Genomic DNA, 14,651 nt, shown 5'->3' with positions numbered 1-14,651 from the left:
AACACAAAAGCATTGTGAATGCAAGTGAAATATTTCTTCAAGTTATTTCTTGTGTTAATAAAAAACAATGATACGAATGAGCAATGTAACGGGTACTGAGAGAGGTCCTTGCGGCACACTGATACGACTTTTTGAATACTAGTATCTAACTGTTGATTAAAACTAATCTCAATTAATACAACATTATTAATATAGTAAAAGGACAAATAACTGTAAAAACCAAGCCCCTCTCGTGAGTCCTAGACTTCATTCATTGGCAATTGTTTTTCATACTCCCTTCAATTCTTTTCATGTGTCTTCTCTGCGTATGGGATGTATATATGCAACATTTTACAGATATTTTTGTATATTTTTCTAAAACTACATAATACATAAACCGTTTTATAATCCGTAGTCCGATGTACTGACTTATTAAATTGATCGAAGTTTTATTTGACCAGATTTCAAATAGTTTTGAAAGTATAAAGCTAAGGAATTAAGATAATTCGAATGGTAAATCATGATATACTAACTCTTTATTTTACACACTCACAATTTTTATTTATTAACGTTGACTTATTTAAATATTGGTAAAACGATCATTATTAGCTCAGATACTCTACAGATGAGGTTTATAAAGGCTGTAAAAGCGTTGTTAAAAAAAATTGCAATGAAAATGCGCCGTGGTGCAAAATTTATACACATGTCCTCGCAGCAATAACACTACGACATAATAATGAAACATGGATAGAAATAAAATATACATAATTTTTAATACATTTGTTCTTGAAGTGTCTTAAACTTTATTCACAACACACATTTAGGACTTAAATACGATTGTATTGCATTAAACATATTTTATGATAAACGATTATTTCGATTTATAATCAGAAATACTATATAAAATAAAATAAAAATAAACATTTAAATACTAATTTTAATAGTGAATAACAATTTTTTGGGATCACAATTTAAATATGTATCATAATACAATGAAGGGTGAACGAAATTTATTAACATCTTTCTCACTACAAGGCAAGCAATCTCAAACAGCGTAAAGCTAAAGCATCGATGTATAATTAACAAGGAAATAAAGACAAATATTAACTTCATAATAATGTCTACGAACCTTCGAAAATATTTTTTCACATCATCATTACAATTTGTGTATGTATTTATTTAATAAACCTATTAAATGCTGTTATGGTGAATTTGTTCCTTGATGTGTAAAGATTCAGATAACCTTGTAGAGCAGCCTCTACAGCTTAATATCTATGGTTCTTGTTATATTTTCTTTGGAATGAGACCAATCATCAAAAATTACACTATATTACCACCAAAAGCCGTGACCGTAGTAGCCGTATGGGAAGCCTCCGTACAGGCCGCCGTAGCCGTATCCGGGATAGCCGTAATAACTGTAATAAGGATAGCCGTAATATCCTCCGTATCTGTAGCCCCCAAAGCCATAGCCGTACGGTCCGAAATGTGAAGCTGCGGTTTGAAGATCCTCTTTATCAGAAGACGCTAGATCTTCAGCCTTTTCAACGGGAGCCGAAAGGGCCAAGGATAATAAGGAGGCAATGATGAGTAAGACGATCTGAAATTAAGTATATTTAGTAAGAATTTATTGAAATTTAAAATGGGATAGAGTTAGTTTTAATTCATTATTTGCATGTTAATATGATGTCTTTATCTTTATTATAGGACCGACACTTAATTTGCATTCTTAAAGACGTTATGAATAATCTAAAGGCGGAAAAAAACAATTCTTTTTTAATATTATTTGTAAAAATAGTAGTGATATGTATAAATACTAATAATATTTATAATTTAATTACAAAATATTTTTTCAATTCCTACTTAAATATTTACACGTTAGTTTACACGCTCATATAAAAAATAAGGATCAAAATTTGCATAAATGTGTTTAATACCATAAATAACAATTAATATTACGTAATAGTGAGAATTTACAAAAATTTTCACATTAAATTCAAACTTACCTTCACCATCTCGGACGCTAATGCTGTCAACTTTAGAGACGAACTGTCAAATGCGCCTGAAGACATCGTTTTATATGACAGACGCGTCCTAGAACCACGCATCACTGGACTCCATAGTGCCATTGACCCACGGTGTTTGGGATTAGCGGCACGCCATGGCGACCATAGACACATTGTGTGCAGATTGATATAATACACCACCATTACGTTTGATATTGATGGAACACGAAAAAAATTAAATTTATAGCAGTAAAAGATCCTTCATTCGTATAAAAAAGGAAGCGTTCTCTATGCGATAACAATTAATGAATAATTTCTTAAGCATAAAGGACACCAAAAAATTAGATCTTTTTACGCTTACCGTAAAGTGCGTGAATATTTTTTTTTTTTTTTTTAAATTAAAAAAAATAATAAATAAATACATATTTACTATGTCTTCGCTTAGTTATAAATGTAAGAGATTGTTTTAATTCAGATATCACACATCCCTCCACTTCATGTACCAGGTAGAAATGACGATAAAGTTATCGACCTAGTATTTTAAAATCAATTAATAATATGACAATAGTTTTATTAATAAAGTATGTAAAATATAGATATCTAAAACAATCAAATGTCATGTTATCATGTATAAAGGTTTGCCATTGTGACATAACAGCGTGTAACCGTCGATAATGAGAGAGAGGAAGGAGTATAATTACTGTAAGTAGGCTCGATCAAATACAATGGACGTGGCTGTGTCCAAGGAAATACGAGCGAACAATGCGTACAAAAACGTATAATGTTCATGCAGAAAATCGTCAAGTTCTACAAAGATTATAATCTAATGTGACATCCTTCCAATTCCGATTTTTTGATAATCTATTTGAAATGACATCGTTTATAGATATTTTATATGAAGAAATAAATTCAATCAAGTGTATTTTAATTATAATCGATGATACCAAACAAATATTAAAGTGTGTATAACAAATTGCTGAGGTAATCATAACCTGTCTCAAGGGCCCCTCCATCGTCGTGTCCACGAATTATATTTGGCATTGAGTCGTTCAATGATTACAAGCTGAAATACTGAAAATGTAAACAATTACATATCATTTACACGTAACGTGTAATAAAAACACTTAATATGTATAATTTGTAAATTTTATAATAATTCATGTTGAATATTTAGCAAATTTCTTGGACGAATTAAACAAAAGTTCTGATTCAATATTATTTTATATGTAAACAATTTCGAACCTTGTTAGAGGTTAGACGATAGCCAGCGATTATTCCCGACCTGCGTTACATTTGAGAATATAAATTACATTTCTATTTGGAAGAAACAAACAAAAAACGACAGATCATTAAGTCAGAACACCTTTCTTTGAAATTTGTTCACTTATAATATAATTCTAATGCGAAATATGTAACAGTGACCGCTCAAAAATACCGCGGATATTCGTGCTTTGAATTACAAGATGATATACCTTTCTTGGTCACATCAGACGAGCTGATAAATAATTTATCACGTCAACATAAGAACCAAAATCCTTTAACTTAGAGCAGTATAAAAATATCGAAGTCTCACTTTTATGCGTCATCAGAGTTATTTTTTTCACATCTCAATGATCGTAAAACAATTGTCAATGAATTTTCTGTCGCTTTTAAGGAGTACGTGTATGGACTTCCAGCGAAACACGAAAATATTTATACGCTTCTCAGAAAGAAATTATTTCGATTAATGGGTTAATAGGGGCTTGTAGCTGTCAATGGCTAATGTTTAAATATTAGGATATCGTCCTAGCGGTTGTTAAAAATCTGCTGGCTCGCACCGTCTCTTTTATTATTCATTCATAAATGTTGTTTGATTATAATATAAATATGTTATATAAATTACTTTTCAACTCAATATAAAATTTAGAAGGTGCAAAATTTTCTCTAACGCGACCATTTAGACCGTAATGGATAACAGAAATGAAAATATTTTGACAGAGCTGAATGTTCTAGAAAACTCGTCTACATCAGTTAGAATAAATTGTCAAAACTTATCATTGAAATTATACCACCTGTGGTAAAAAAACTCAAGGTCAAAGATAACATGTTCGGATGTTTGTGAGTTTTCTCAAGAATGTGTGTAGGCTTCATTTAATCTATTTCCGGGCGAAATCGTAGATCATAAATTATTTTCAAAACTGTTGCTTATACGTTTCATCTAGCGGACGTAATACCTATATAAAAATTAAAAAAATGTAAGGAGACATTGACTTACTCCAAATGGTACACATACTTATTCAAACCTTTGAAATTTGGACTGAGCTCATAGAAAATCATTTTATTACCACATAACAGTTATTCTAACCCAATTTATAGAGTTTAAATGATACCTTAACAATCACGTCTTCTAATATTACTTCTTCTTCCTCTACTCCTTGACGGATGTATCTTATTTGGGTGCAAAATCAGCTTTCTCTTAATGGATATAACATAAACCTTCGTTATTTTGATTCATTTGGTTCAGCACAGTCCACTTATCATATCAACTCTGCTTTATACAACCACACTCATGATTACTATAATTTCTTTTTTTTGCAAATTCTAATATAAAGCAGTTATTTTTCATTTCCGGTCCTAGTGGTCGGTTTTTAGTGACAGTTCAAACATTTAAACTTTATAATGTAAACCAGATAATATTGTCAAATTAAAGCCAGTGTAGGTGGAAGACTAGAGGGCAGATCTTATTCAAAACGTTGCTGTAGGAAAGAACTTGTGATTCTTTATTAAAATGTTATTTTGTGGGCATATCAAAACTATACACCTACAATAAAAAGGCAATAAGTTTTTGGCACGATGTTGGTTAGGAATGGGAACCATTCTATAGAGAATTTTATATATATACATATATTAGGACTATAATTTTGACAAAACTAATTAATTAATAAAGAAATTTTGACTTGAAAAAAGATTATTGACATACATTCATAAGGACTTCTGACACTTTATTCAAAAATGATAGCAGACTATTCGAGATTTCTAGTATTACGATAGTTTACGTTTTATTTCACGAAACTAAAAGAAACAGACTATCCATAAACAAAAAAGTAAGGCCCAAGCCAGAATACCAAGTAATAGACACTACAAAAAAAAAATACGGTTTAAAAATGACAATTTTTTTTCAGTTCCTCTTTAAATTAATTCCATGGCCCTCACTAAATCGCATTCAACCTTGGCAAAATTACTACAAGAAACAATGAACACAACTGTACATGTTCCACAGCCTTCACTACTAACATGACAGTTGAGACCTTTGCCTTCATTATTACTGCAAATATTTTAATTAATAATCGTTTAAATTATTAAATTCTCAGTAAAATAAATACTGTTTGAGGTATTTGGAACTGTTGTTGCTGTTCCATTTGGAAGTATAGTTTATTTATTAATTCAGCTATTTCTTAAAATCACTAATAAATACTTAAAAAAAAAACATAAATAATATCGTAAAATACCATGAGATTTTCTAATCATTCGTAGATAATTCTTACCCCCAATATTTATTGTCACTCTACATACTAGCGTTGGCAGTTTAATTCATAAACCCTTGCTTCTTATAGTATTGAATTAAAAAAAGGGAAACGCTCCGTACGTAGTGTGACTATGCAGACTTGTGCTACGTTTTCTGATGCGTGACCGTAGACCCACAACCTTAATCTGTTACTTCATTTAAATTATATGTTATATCGCTATTGAATTCATAATTTTCTGCATTACTCAAAACTTAAATTACATGTTGGCGAAATATTTCACCGAATTATCTCAACATATGTACACATATATGGATTTTTGTTAAACTGTCATTGGACTAAGTAATACAAAGAAACCCTTGGTTGTAATCAAAAGACTAGAATTGAAAAAAGCTGAACTTTGTATCACGACAATGTGTTCTTGTTAGTTAGTTGTATAAAATATATAACTTTGAAAACTATAAAATTTGTGGAATATACTTCGTTTTGAGCTAGACAAGTAAAAATGTATTTTTTAAAGAGTTATAATTAGAAATATTTCGACATTATGAGATCTTTGCCAGCTTTTATGTGACGGTAAATTGAATAACCTAATCGATAAAAGAAATAAAAATGCATACTATTACAAAAAAATATGATTCCGGCAATTAGACAAAGTAGGGGACAAAGGACCACAACTCTGATGCTATTTACATGATTGAACTTTAAACCATTTATAATAAAAAAAATTGTCAAAATTTTCTGAGAAAATGTTAGAGTCAGCTGTGGTCATGATCATATTACTACAGCTCGAAGTAACATGTTACTAGAGCTCGAACATGGGCTGGCTCAACACGGGAAGTACCACCCTCTCACAGAAGATCGGCGTAAAGTTTCCTTTATGTCAGCGTTTCGTCCGATGAGTGAGAGAGCCAGTTGACCTTTCTTTTTCCACCCTTTCTTCCCCGGGGTGTTGATGTATGCAATAACCTTTTGCCCTGCTTCAGTCTAAGTGGGTTTTGAGGTGTTGAGCGTGTTTCATTGGCATGGGATCCAGGACGAACCTCAACTGCGGATTGGATCGGATGCCCTTCCGTACTCCGTGCAAGCGAAACACAAAACCTGCTTCTCAGTTAAGATCAAGGGCAATTCTCTTTGACAGGATGGTTATTGGATGATCATCATGCTTCCATCCTTCTTAGGCTGGCAACGCATCCGCAACACTATGTTCTAAATGTCCATGGGCGACATAACTACTTCCCACCAGGAAGGTAGTCTACTCGTTTGGCCCCTTTACCATAAAAAGACTGGCATAAATATTGTAACCCATAGATTATTTGCTTAAAACATAATACACATTTATTCTTTTATACAAAATATTTTATACGAAAATGGCAACTTAGGTAAAGTCTGTGTTTTTATTACATAAATACTAACATGCTCTAAAGACTCGTAAAATGACTTGGTCATCTTTTATCGTACCCATTAATTAGTCTGTAATTTCCAAATCTGTATATTTATTTAAGTGCTATTTAATAATATTGCAACATTCGTTGGTATAAGCTTAGAGTGTAGTGGATACTAATAGTTATAAAAAGTTTTTAGCACCTCGTAATTGCATATAATAATTAATTAACGTCTAACTACACAACAATACTCGTGAGAACTGCTTAACACAAGTTTGAATAATCACACTTCGTACGCAGAGTTTACCGTTCCTCTTTTAATAACCCACGTTAATATTATAATTTGCCAAGATTTATGAATGACACTATGAACGTTTCGTATTTACTGTGACTATACAGACTTGGGGTAAGCGTACTGTTATTGATAAATAAAACAGACGAGAATGCCATTAACTCATTATATTCCTATACATCTCTTAGTAATATGTATGTTTAATATGTACCACATTAATGACAATTGGAATTGTTCATGGCGATAAGGTTCAATTTAGAATGTGCGGAAATATACGTAATGAAGACACGTGTGTACGTTGTAATGGTTTATTTGTTACTAAAACGTTTTAAAATTAATAATTTACAGGTTAAGGGGACTGTATAAAATATACCCACATAGTTATGCATAAAACTAATATTGACTGCTAATAAGGCAAGCCAATCAACTATCTGCTACGTCTCGCCTTAGTGAGAAATATTTTTCAAAATTCAAACACCTCAGATATATATATCCTTTCTCTAAAAACAAAGATTGTTGCTGTATTTAAATTGATAACATTATTTTAATTTAGTAATAGTTATCGATTTAATAACAACTTCAATAAACTTAAAATTTTAATTTAGAACTCAGAACTTAGGTTTTAGTCTTTTAAATCATAACAAGATCATCGGAGGACTATTTATTTATATTAATTGATTTTTCTATTTGCTGATACATATAAGTAAGACAACAAAAACATCACACTTTTATATTGAGATATAATAAAGTTACAATAAATTAATTACATATACAACTAGCGCCATCTATTATAAGTATTGGTTTACTCCGTGGAGGTTCCCGATATGGCCGATAGATGGACCCTGTCTGAAGTATTCGGCAACATTGCCGCTAACACTGCCGTAGGGGATACCGCCTTGAAAAGTAATAAAATATCATATAAATCTATATTTTATTAATGTATACATCAATTATGAACAAAATTGAATACTTATATGTAATGGTTCTCATGGTTTTCAAACAACAAAAGAATCGAGACGAGAGAGGAACACAAACGGTTTAAATTTCTGTTACACAAGTAAGTATTCATATAGGTATTAATATAGAAGTACACTTACAAATATCCTGTTTACTTGGATATTATTCTAAAATAAAATAAAACAATTTTGTTTTTTTTTAATATACCAAAAAGTTGATAAGTATCTTAATTAAAGAAAATTATAAACACATTGCATCCACAAAAACTAAACAATACTAAATTTTGACTATTTTTAATTCTACACGCTTCAAGTCCTCAACAAATAGCTTCTATGAATAGCTGAATTAGCTGAATAACAATCTATATTAGAGTTACGTCTAAACCTAACAACAAAACGTTTATTCACACAAGTTGTTGATTAAAGGATAATACAATACTGCGTCTTACCATAGGACAGCCCAGGGCCGGGCAAGGGAACATGACCCGCGCTGTCGGGGCTTGGCCTGGCGTCCACCGAGGCCGCAACCAACACGACACATAGCAGGTACATGATCTGAATTAGTTTAACAAATAAAATAAAATTAATGTTATCTTTAAAAATTCAGCCTAAAAAGTAGAGAAATTTTTAGATAAGTACAAAAACTCTTTGAGCAAATTATGTCTTCTTATAAATTGTTTACATTTATAACTAAAATTATAACATTATAAACTTTAAAAAATTAATACGGGCAATTTGTCTATGATAATAAACTTAAATGACAGCTTCAAAAGTTGTTGAAATTATATTTTCATTGTCTATGGCTCTTGACAGACTGATAAATAAATTCAAAAACATAAAATAACTGTGCACGTCTTTGCAAGGATGAAGGCCACATTATAAATTAAAAAAATAATAATAAAAAAAATACATTGCTTAATGCTAATGACAATCACGACATAAGGTCGACATACAATATGTCATTGTCTTTCAAGTAACATTGATCCGATTACGAATAAAAATATACAATTAAAATTTACTCTCGATATAAACTAAGGTTTAACTTAAGGTTATTAAAATTCAGGTTATTTTATTAATACTAATAAATCAGATAGCTGATAAAATTTTACCACCTGAGAAAAGATTACGAAAAATCTTCGCATTATTTATTTTTTATTTTAACCTACAGTTATAGCACCCTTAGTACAAGTTTTTATATTTTACTTAGAAACGTATAGTTCCAACGTCCGTGTTAACTTGACATATAATTTATTTGGTAAAGCCATAAGCTATATGACAGTAAATTCGTGACAGTTATATCAGCGTCCTTTAAATGTATATGATAATATCAAAAGCTGTCAAACACTTACCTGGCCTAGAAAAATACCTTGAACTTAAATCACGAACAAGCAATGTTAGGTGGTTGGAATAATAAATTACGTTTATCATTAAAGACTTAATATTTACAAAGGTCTCTAGTATAAGTTATATTTGTAGAGTAAGCTAAAGATATTGTTAATTTTAACCAAACAATTTAACTTGAAACGAAAATCTTGTAGAAATTTTAATTACTATAATCAAGTATTTGTTCATTCAATTTTCTTTTATTATATGACGATTTTTCTCGGTCATACTTGTGTTATTTAAAAAGCTTTTAAATCGCATTAATTTTATTAACCGATAAATTGAACCAAATCGATAGAATAGCAGCAACAACTGAATCAAAAAACTATCTCGTAAAATATTAAGACAAAATATACAGTGAAATAAAATAAACTAAACATAGAATACGGAAGTAGGAAATATACATATATTTTTACCAATAGAACCTCCTTGGTCAAAATTGAAACAACACAAACTAGTGAATAGATCGGAAGAATTTTCTTTTGAAATCAAATAACTGGCAGAGTAAGTTAGTTCAAGTAGTTAGTTCAAGTAATTTGGTAACGTATACATATATGTATATATATATACCAAACATATACAAATAATGTTTAAAAATAAATGGTAACTTGGTACACTTAACATGGAATTTAATTGCACGTTATTATTGCACTATAAAATTATTAATAAAAATGTATCCAAATAAACAGACCTCTTTGAAAGCCGCCATAGTTATTACTAAAACGACGCGGGCTCGCGGCTGTCTTTTTATATAAATAATACGGCCGCCAACTACAAAGCTCACCAAGTTTCCCGTTAATTTACAAGTCACTTTTCATTAATAGGTCTTATAAAACAATGTTGATCATATCATTTAATATTATTATAGGTCAAAAATAATAATAGCAGCCTCATAAATATTTATTTTGATCGTGTTCATCGCTGAAGGAAATAAAAGTAAAAAGGTACGTTTAAAACCATTAGAATATTTGTCTTTCATGATCTTTGGATCAACACACACATATTACTTGTAATATTTTACTAGATATATGTTGAATATTTCAATAAACGTGGATTTAACCTCCGTTAATTATATTGCAGTTATTTATTATATATATAAATTGCTTATACAACTGGTTTCGATCCTTGTTTCCGTTCAGTTTGAGGTCGTTTGTAATTATTGTATAATAATATTTTTAGTTTCGAACAAGATGTCAGTGTTAAACTTTTTCAGGCCATAGGAATTAGTGAACGATCAAAATATCGTAATAGGGAAGCTGTAGTCCTTGGACATCTTCCAAGTGAAGGTGTTTACAGAAACTCTGGCCAGCTTGCTGAGGCAGCAGAAACCTTTATATTCTATCCAATTTTTCTATCGTTATGCTACATGCGGAGCTTTGTTCATTTATTATGTAATTTAGTATTAGCGTAGTTTGTACCTACTTAACTGTCCTACTTATTTAACCTAGTAGTTAAGGTATTATTAGTAAAAAGTTATAGTTACTAGAATCTTTAAGATGTCTCTGATACGTTTATAGTTTAATGTACATACCTGCCAGTAACTTCCCACATGTCTACATTTCTTATTTCACATTCAACAACCAACGCTAATATTATAATTGTCAAGGTGATAGAGCCTAGGTGTGGTCATGTAACGACTGCTCGAACATGGGCTGGCTCGACCGGATGAGTACCCTCTCACAGAAGATCGGCGTGAGGTTGACTTTAATGGCTGCTTTCGTCCGATGAGTGAGGGCGCCGCTCCCTCTTTCCCCGTTCCCACCAATCAAGGGTGGTAATGCAACCACAAAACTATGTTGCGGACGTCCATGAGCGACGGTAACTACCTCCATCAGGTAGGCCGTCTGCTCGTTTGCCACCTTTAGCATAAATAAAAAAACAATAACAATGTGCTAAATTGTATGAATGAAAAACCTGCACGAGCATCGCGTGTAGCTGACGATGCAAAATTCTGGTAACCATGACGTTTCTATTCCGGTTTCGAGTCAAACGGAATAAGATTACTCATGCAGACTGCTGTTTTTACACCAAAAATAACTATTTTATATACATAAAGCCTACAATCAAAATAGTTAAAATTCTAAAAAGAGGCTGCTAAGCTATTTCTTTATTAATTAATACGTTCTTGGTCGTATAATTATAATTTTAACGGTACAAGGATATGAATAATTTTATGTTTATCGTAGAAACTGCTTTCTTTTGGTTTATCTTACATCAATGAATTTAAATCCATATTAATATATCATAAAGCAATAACTAAATCAATTAAATGAAACTAGTACTATTCGGATATACTGCGCGGATTTTATTATTTAAACTACATAATCCCGACGTTTCGGTTACTTTGCAGCAACCGTGATCACGGGTAGACGAGATCTCGATTTTATTAAATAATAAAATCCGCGTAGTATATCCGAATAATACTAGTTTCATTTAAATGAATAAAACTCGCGAAAATCTTAGATCTCATTATAATAACTAAATCAATTTGTTTTAGGCAACGCTCTCTCTCAGTGCGTTCCTGTGTTGTGTAATGTCATAAAGCGTAACACTAACTTCGTTTACTATTCATTACATTATTCTTTACTTAACAATATACTTAAAATGGTTTAACGTAACCAATTGCGTAAGTCATTACGCAATTTTAACTTTTTAAATGATATGTCGTTTATTTAAATGAAACTAATATTTTTCGGATAAACTACGCTTGATATATTTAGTAAAAAACTACATACTCCCGACGTTTCGGTTACTTTTCAGCAACCGTGATCACGGGCCGACGAGAAATCACGATAAATCACGCGTAGTTTATCCGAAAAATATTAGTTTCATTTAAATGAATAAAACTCGCGAAAGTCATAGATCTCGATGTCATTTATTTTCAGCAAAATATTAATCACACTTCTCCCTCTCCTCATTCACTAATGATTTGTGGAACTTATTATCCACGTAACAGGATGTTTATATAAAAAAAAATCTATAAAATGTAAACTATTTATATTTTATAGTATTCGTACATCGATGGCATCTAAGATATAGCATTTTTTTTTCTGTAACTAAGTAATAAACATACACCCGATACAAATTTACGGATACCTAAGTAAAATTCAATAAAAACTATCACTTAAAAAAAAATTACCGCATTTCTGGTGACACATATCTTTAATGTTATCCGAAGTAATTTGTCGGGTATTAGCGTGGTTTACTCCTATTGAATTAATAAACTAGTGGTGCCCGCGACTTCATCGTGCTATTTTTTCTTATTAATTTCAATATTAATAGTAATAGGTACATGTTTAAAGACAGAGGTAGCTTGTGCTACTTTTCATTACATCAACTATCTAGCATTGAAAGTTCTTTCAAAATCGATACAACCGTTAAGAAATTAGAAGTAATAAGCAAAGACAGACCAAAATATTTTTTATGATAATCTTTTATTGGTTTAACTTGTTATATAGTAACCTTATAAACATATGTATAAAGTGAAATAATAAAATGAACTGAACATATCTACTGTTTGTGTTTAATCTATAGATGACATCAAGACAATGTGTCTATGACTAACAACTGACACATCATAGTTTAATGACATCTAAGACTTTCGCGAGTTTTATTCATTTAAATGAAACTAATATATTTCGGATATACTACGCGGATTTTATTATTTTAAAACAACATAATCCCGACGTTACGGTTACTTTTCAGCAACCGTGATCACGGGCAGACGACATCATGCTTTGCTAATATACAAAGAATGAATGACATTGAACAAATGTCATTACTGATTACTAATTACTGTAACCAAGACGAACAAGCATTTAAACGTCATTAGATAAACGGTTTGATTTAAAATGCTTAAGATTTTGTATGCACTGACCAAGTGTGTTTACCGTTTCTCGCTCAATAAACTACGTTAATAGGTACTATAGTCGTTAATGTGTGTAGATTAATAAATAAGAAACTATTAAAGCTCCGTATGCAGTGTGAGGCCAAGTAGGACTATCTTTTATAAGAAGGGAAGTAAAAAACATTACATACAAATAAAAAAATGCGGAAGACGCCTGGGGTTTGAAAATAATTTAAAACGGAAATCAAATAGCGTCTTTAATCTTCAATGACACACGGTTATGAGTTTTTTTAAAGTCATTATAAGTAGTATGGTTGAAGGAATAAAAAGACTCATCAAATTATATTATTTATTTATTTAATATAATCATAACATGTATATAAAATCTCAAATAATAATATAAATTATCAATAAAATGTATTTATATACACATATATGATTAACCTATAACTTTCTTAAATAAGCATTTACTTTCATAACTAAAATATATATATGTATGTTTCAATAACAAATATATATAATCTATAGTGTTTATATATAAAGAAATTAAACAAATATGTTTTAGAAAAGACTCGCATGAATCTAGAACCGAGACGTGTAAACTTACAGCAATAGCCGCTTTATATTAAATAACAAAACCCAAGACTACATCTGATCGTGATTAAAAAAATACAATATTTTTCAATAAAAATATTATGGCACAGGAATATAACGTTCGTTTTCTTAGTTTTAATATTAGCTGCTATAATGGCAACACTGAAAAATCTCTTTTTTTTAGGTAGTTGCTACTGCTTGTTTATCTGTATTGAAATTTAAATACATCACTTTGCAGTTAAACAATAGACGAGACACAAGGTAAGGGTAAATAAGTAGTTGGAGGTATTATAATTATCTTTTTAATATTGTTTTATTTCTCATACGTCTAATAACTCACCTGTACAAGCCCTTGTCTAAGATAGACACTCGTATTTTTATCAACCCAGGCTCAGGAAGTAAAAGGCGAGGAAGGCTAGAGTATAAAAAGCTCCGCTAAGGACCAGTAGAGCTCGAACGGTTCGTTTTTGTGTGAGGGTCGGGTGTTTGATTGTTGTATAGCGCTCCGTGTTCAGGACCTTACGACGAAGAACTGCGCCTCGGGACGAACCATAGGGCTCGTACACTGCGTAGGGCGCCGTACTGCTGTAGACCATGGATAGGGCGCTGATCGGGCGAGAGGAAGCGTTGTCGGGACGAGCGAACTCCGGCCGAGGAGCCGGCTCCGAGTCGGATACCTGGGGAGACGGGGACTCACAACGAGGGCGAC

At 31.3% G+C, this 14,651-nt stretch overlaps 2 protein-coding genes across 2 annotated transcripts; both read right to left on the bottom strand.

The window, feature by feature from the left end:
- Positions 1-744: 744 nt before the first annotated feature.
- On the bottom strand, positions 745-2,137 carry LOC116765724 (protein suex-1-like). Its single transcript, XM_032655305.2, has 2 exons — positions 1,983-2,137; positions 745-1,576 (listed from the first exon to the last, which is right to left on the bottom strand). Exons 1-2 carry the CDS (start codon positions 2,103-2,105, stop codon positions 1,310-1,312), a joined length of 390 nt encoding a protein of 129 aa, XP_032511196.2. The 5' UTR covers positions 2,106-2,137; the 3' UTR covers positions 745-1,309.
- A 5,673-nt stretch (positions 2,138-7,810) lies between these two features.
- On the bottom strand, positions 7,811-10,243 carry LOC116765804 (uncharacterized). The gene is made up of 3 exons (XM_061522110.1): positions 10,193-10,243; positions 8,568-8,673; positions 7,811-8,057 (listed from the first exon to the last, which is right to left on the bottom strand). The coding sequence occupies exons 1-3, from the start codon at positions 10,208-10,210 to the stop codon at positions 7,951-7,953; spliced, it is 231 nt and encodes a 76-aa protein (XP_061378094.1). The 5' UTR covers positions 10,211-10,243; the 3' UTR covers positions 7,811-7,950.
- Positions 10,244-14,651: the final 4,408 nt, after the last annotated feature.

This window comes from Danaus plexippus, chromosome 11 (genome assembly GCF_018135715.1).
Source record: "Danaus plexippus chromosome 11, MEX_DaPlex, whole genome shotgun sequence".
Classification (NCBI taxonomy): domain Eukaryota; kingdom Metazoa; phylum Arthropoda; class Insecta; order Lepidoptera; family Nymphalidae; genus Danaus; species Danaus plexippus.
The sequence above is the reverse complement of the archived record's forward strand: the minus strand, read 5'-3'. Positions and strand labels throughout refer to the sequence as shown.

Excerpts from the sequence above, each read along its gene's own strand:
- LOC116765724 (XM_032655305.2), bottom strand. The coding sequence starts at position 2,105 with ATGGCACTATGGAGTCCAGTGATGCGTGGTTCTAGGACGCGTCTGTCA. Across the intron at positions 1,577-1,982 it reads TAGCGTCCGAGATGGTGAAG|ATCGTCTTACTCATCATTGC; the intron begins GTAAGTTTGAAT and ends ACTTAATTTCAG.
- LOC116765804 (XM_061522110.1), bottom strand. Across the intron at positions 8,058-8,567 it reads CGGCCCTGGGCTGTCCTATG|GCGGTATCCCCTACGGCAGT; the intron begins GTAAGACGCAGT and ends TTACTTTTCAAG.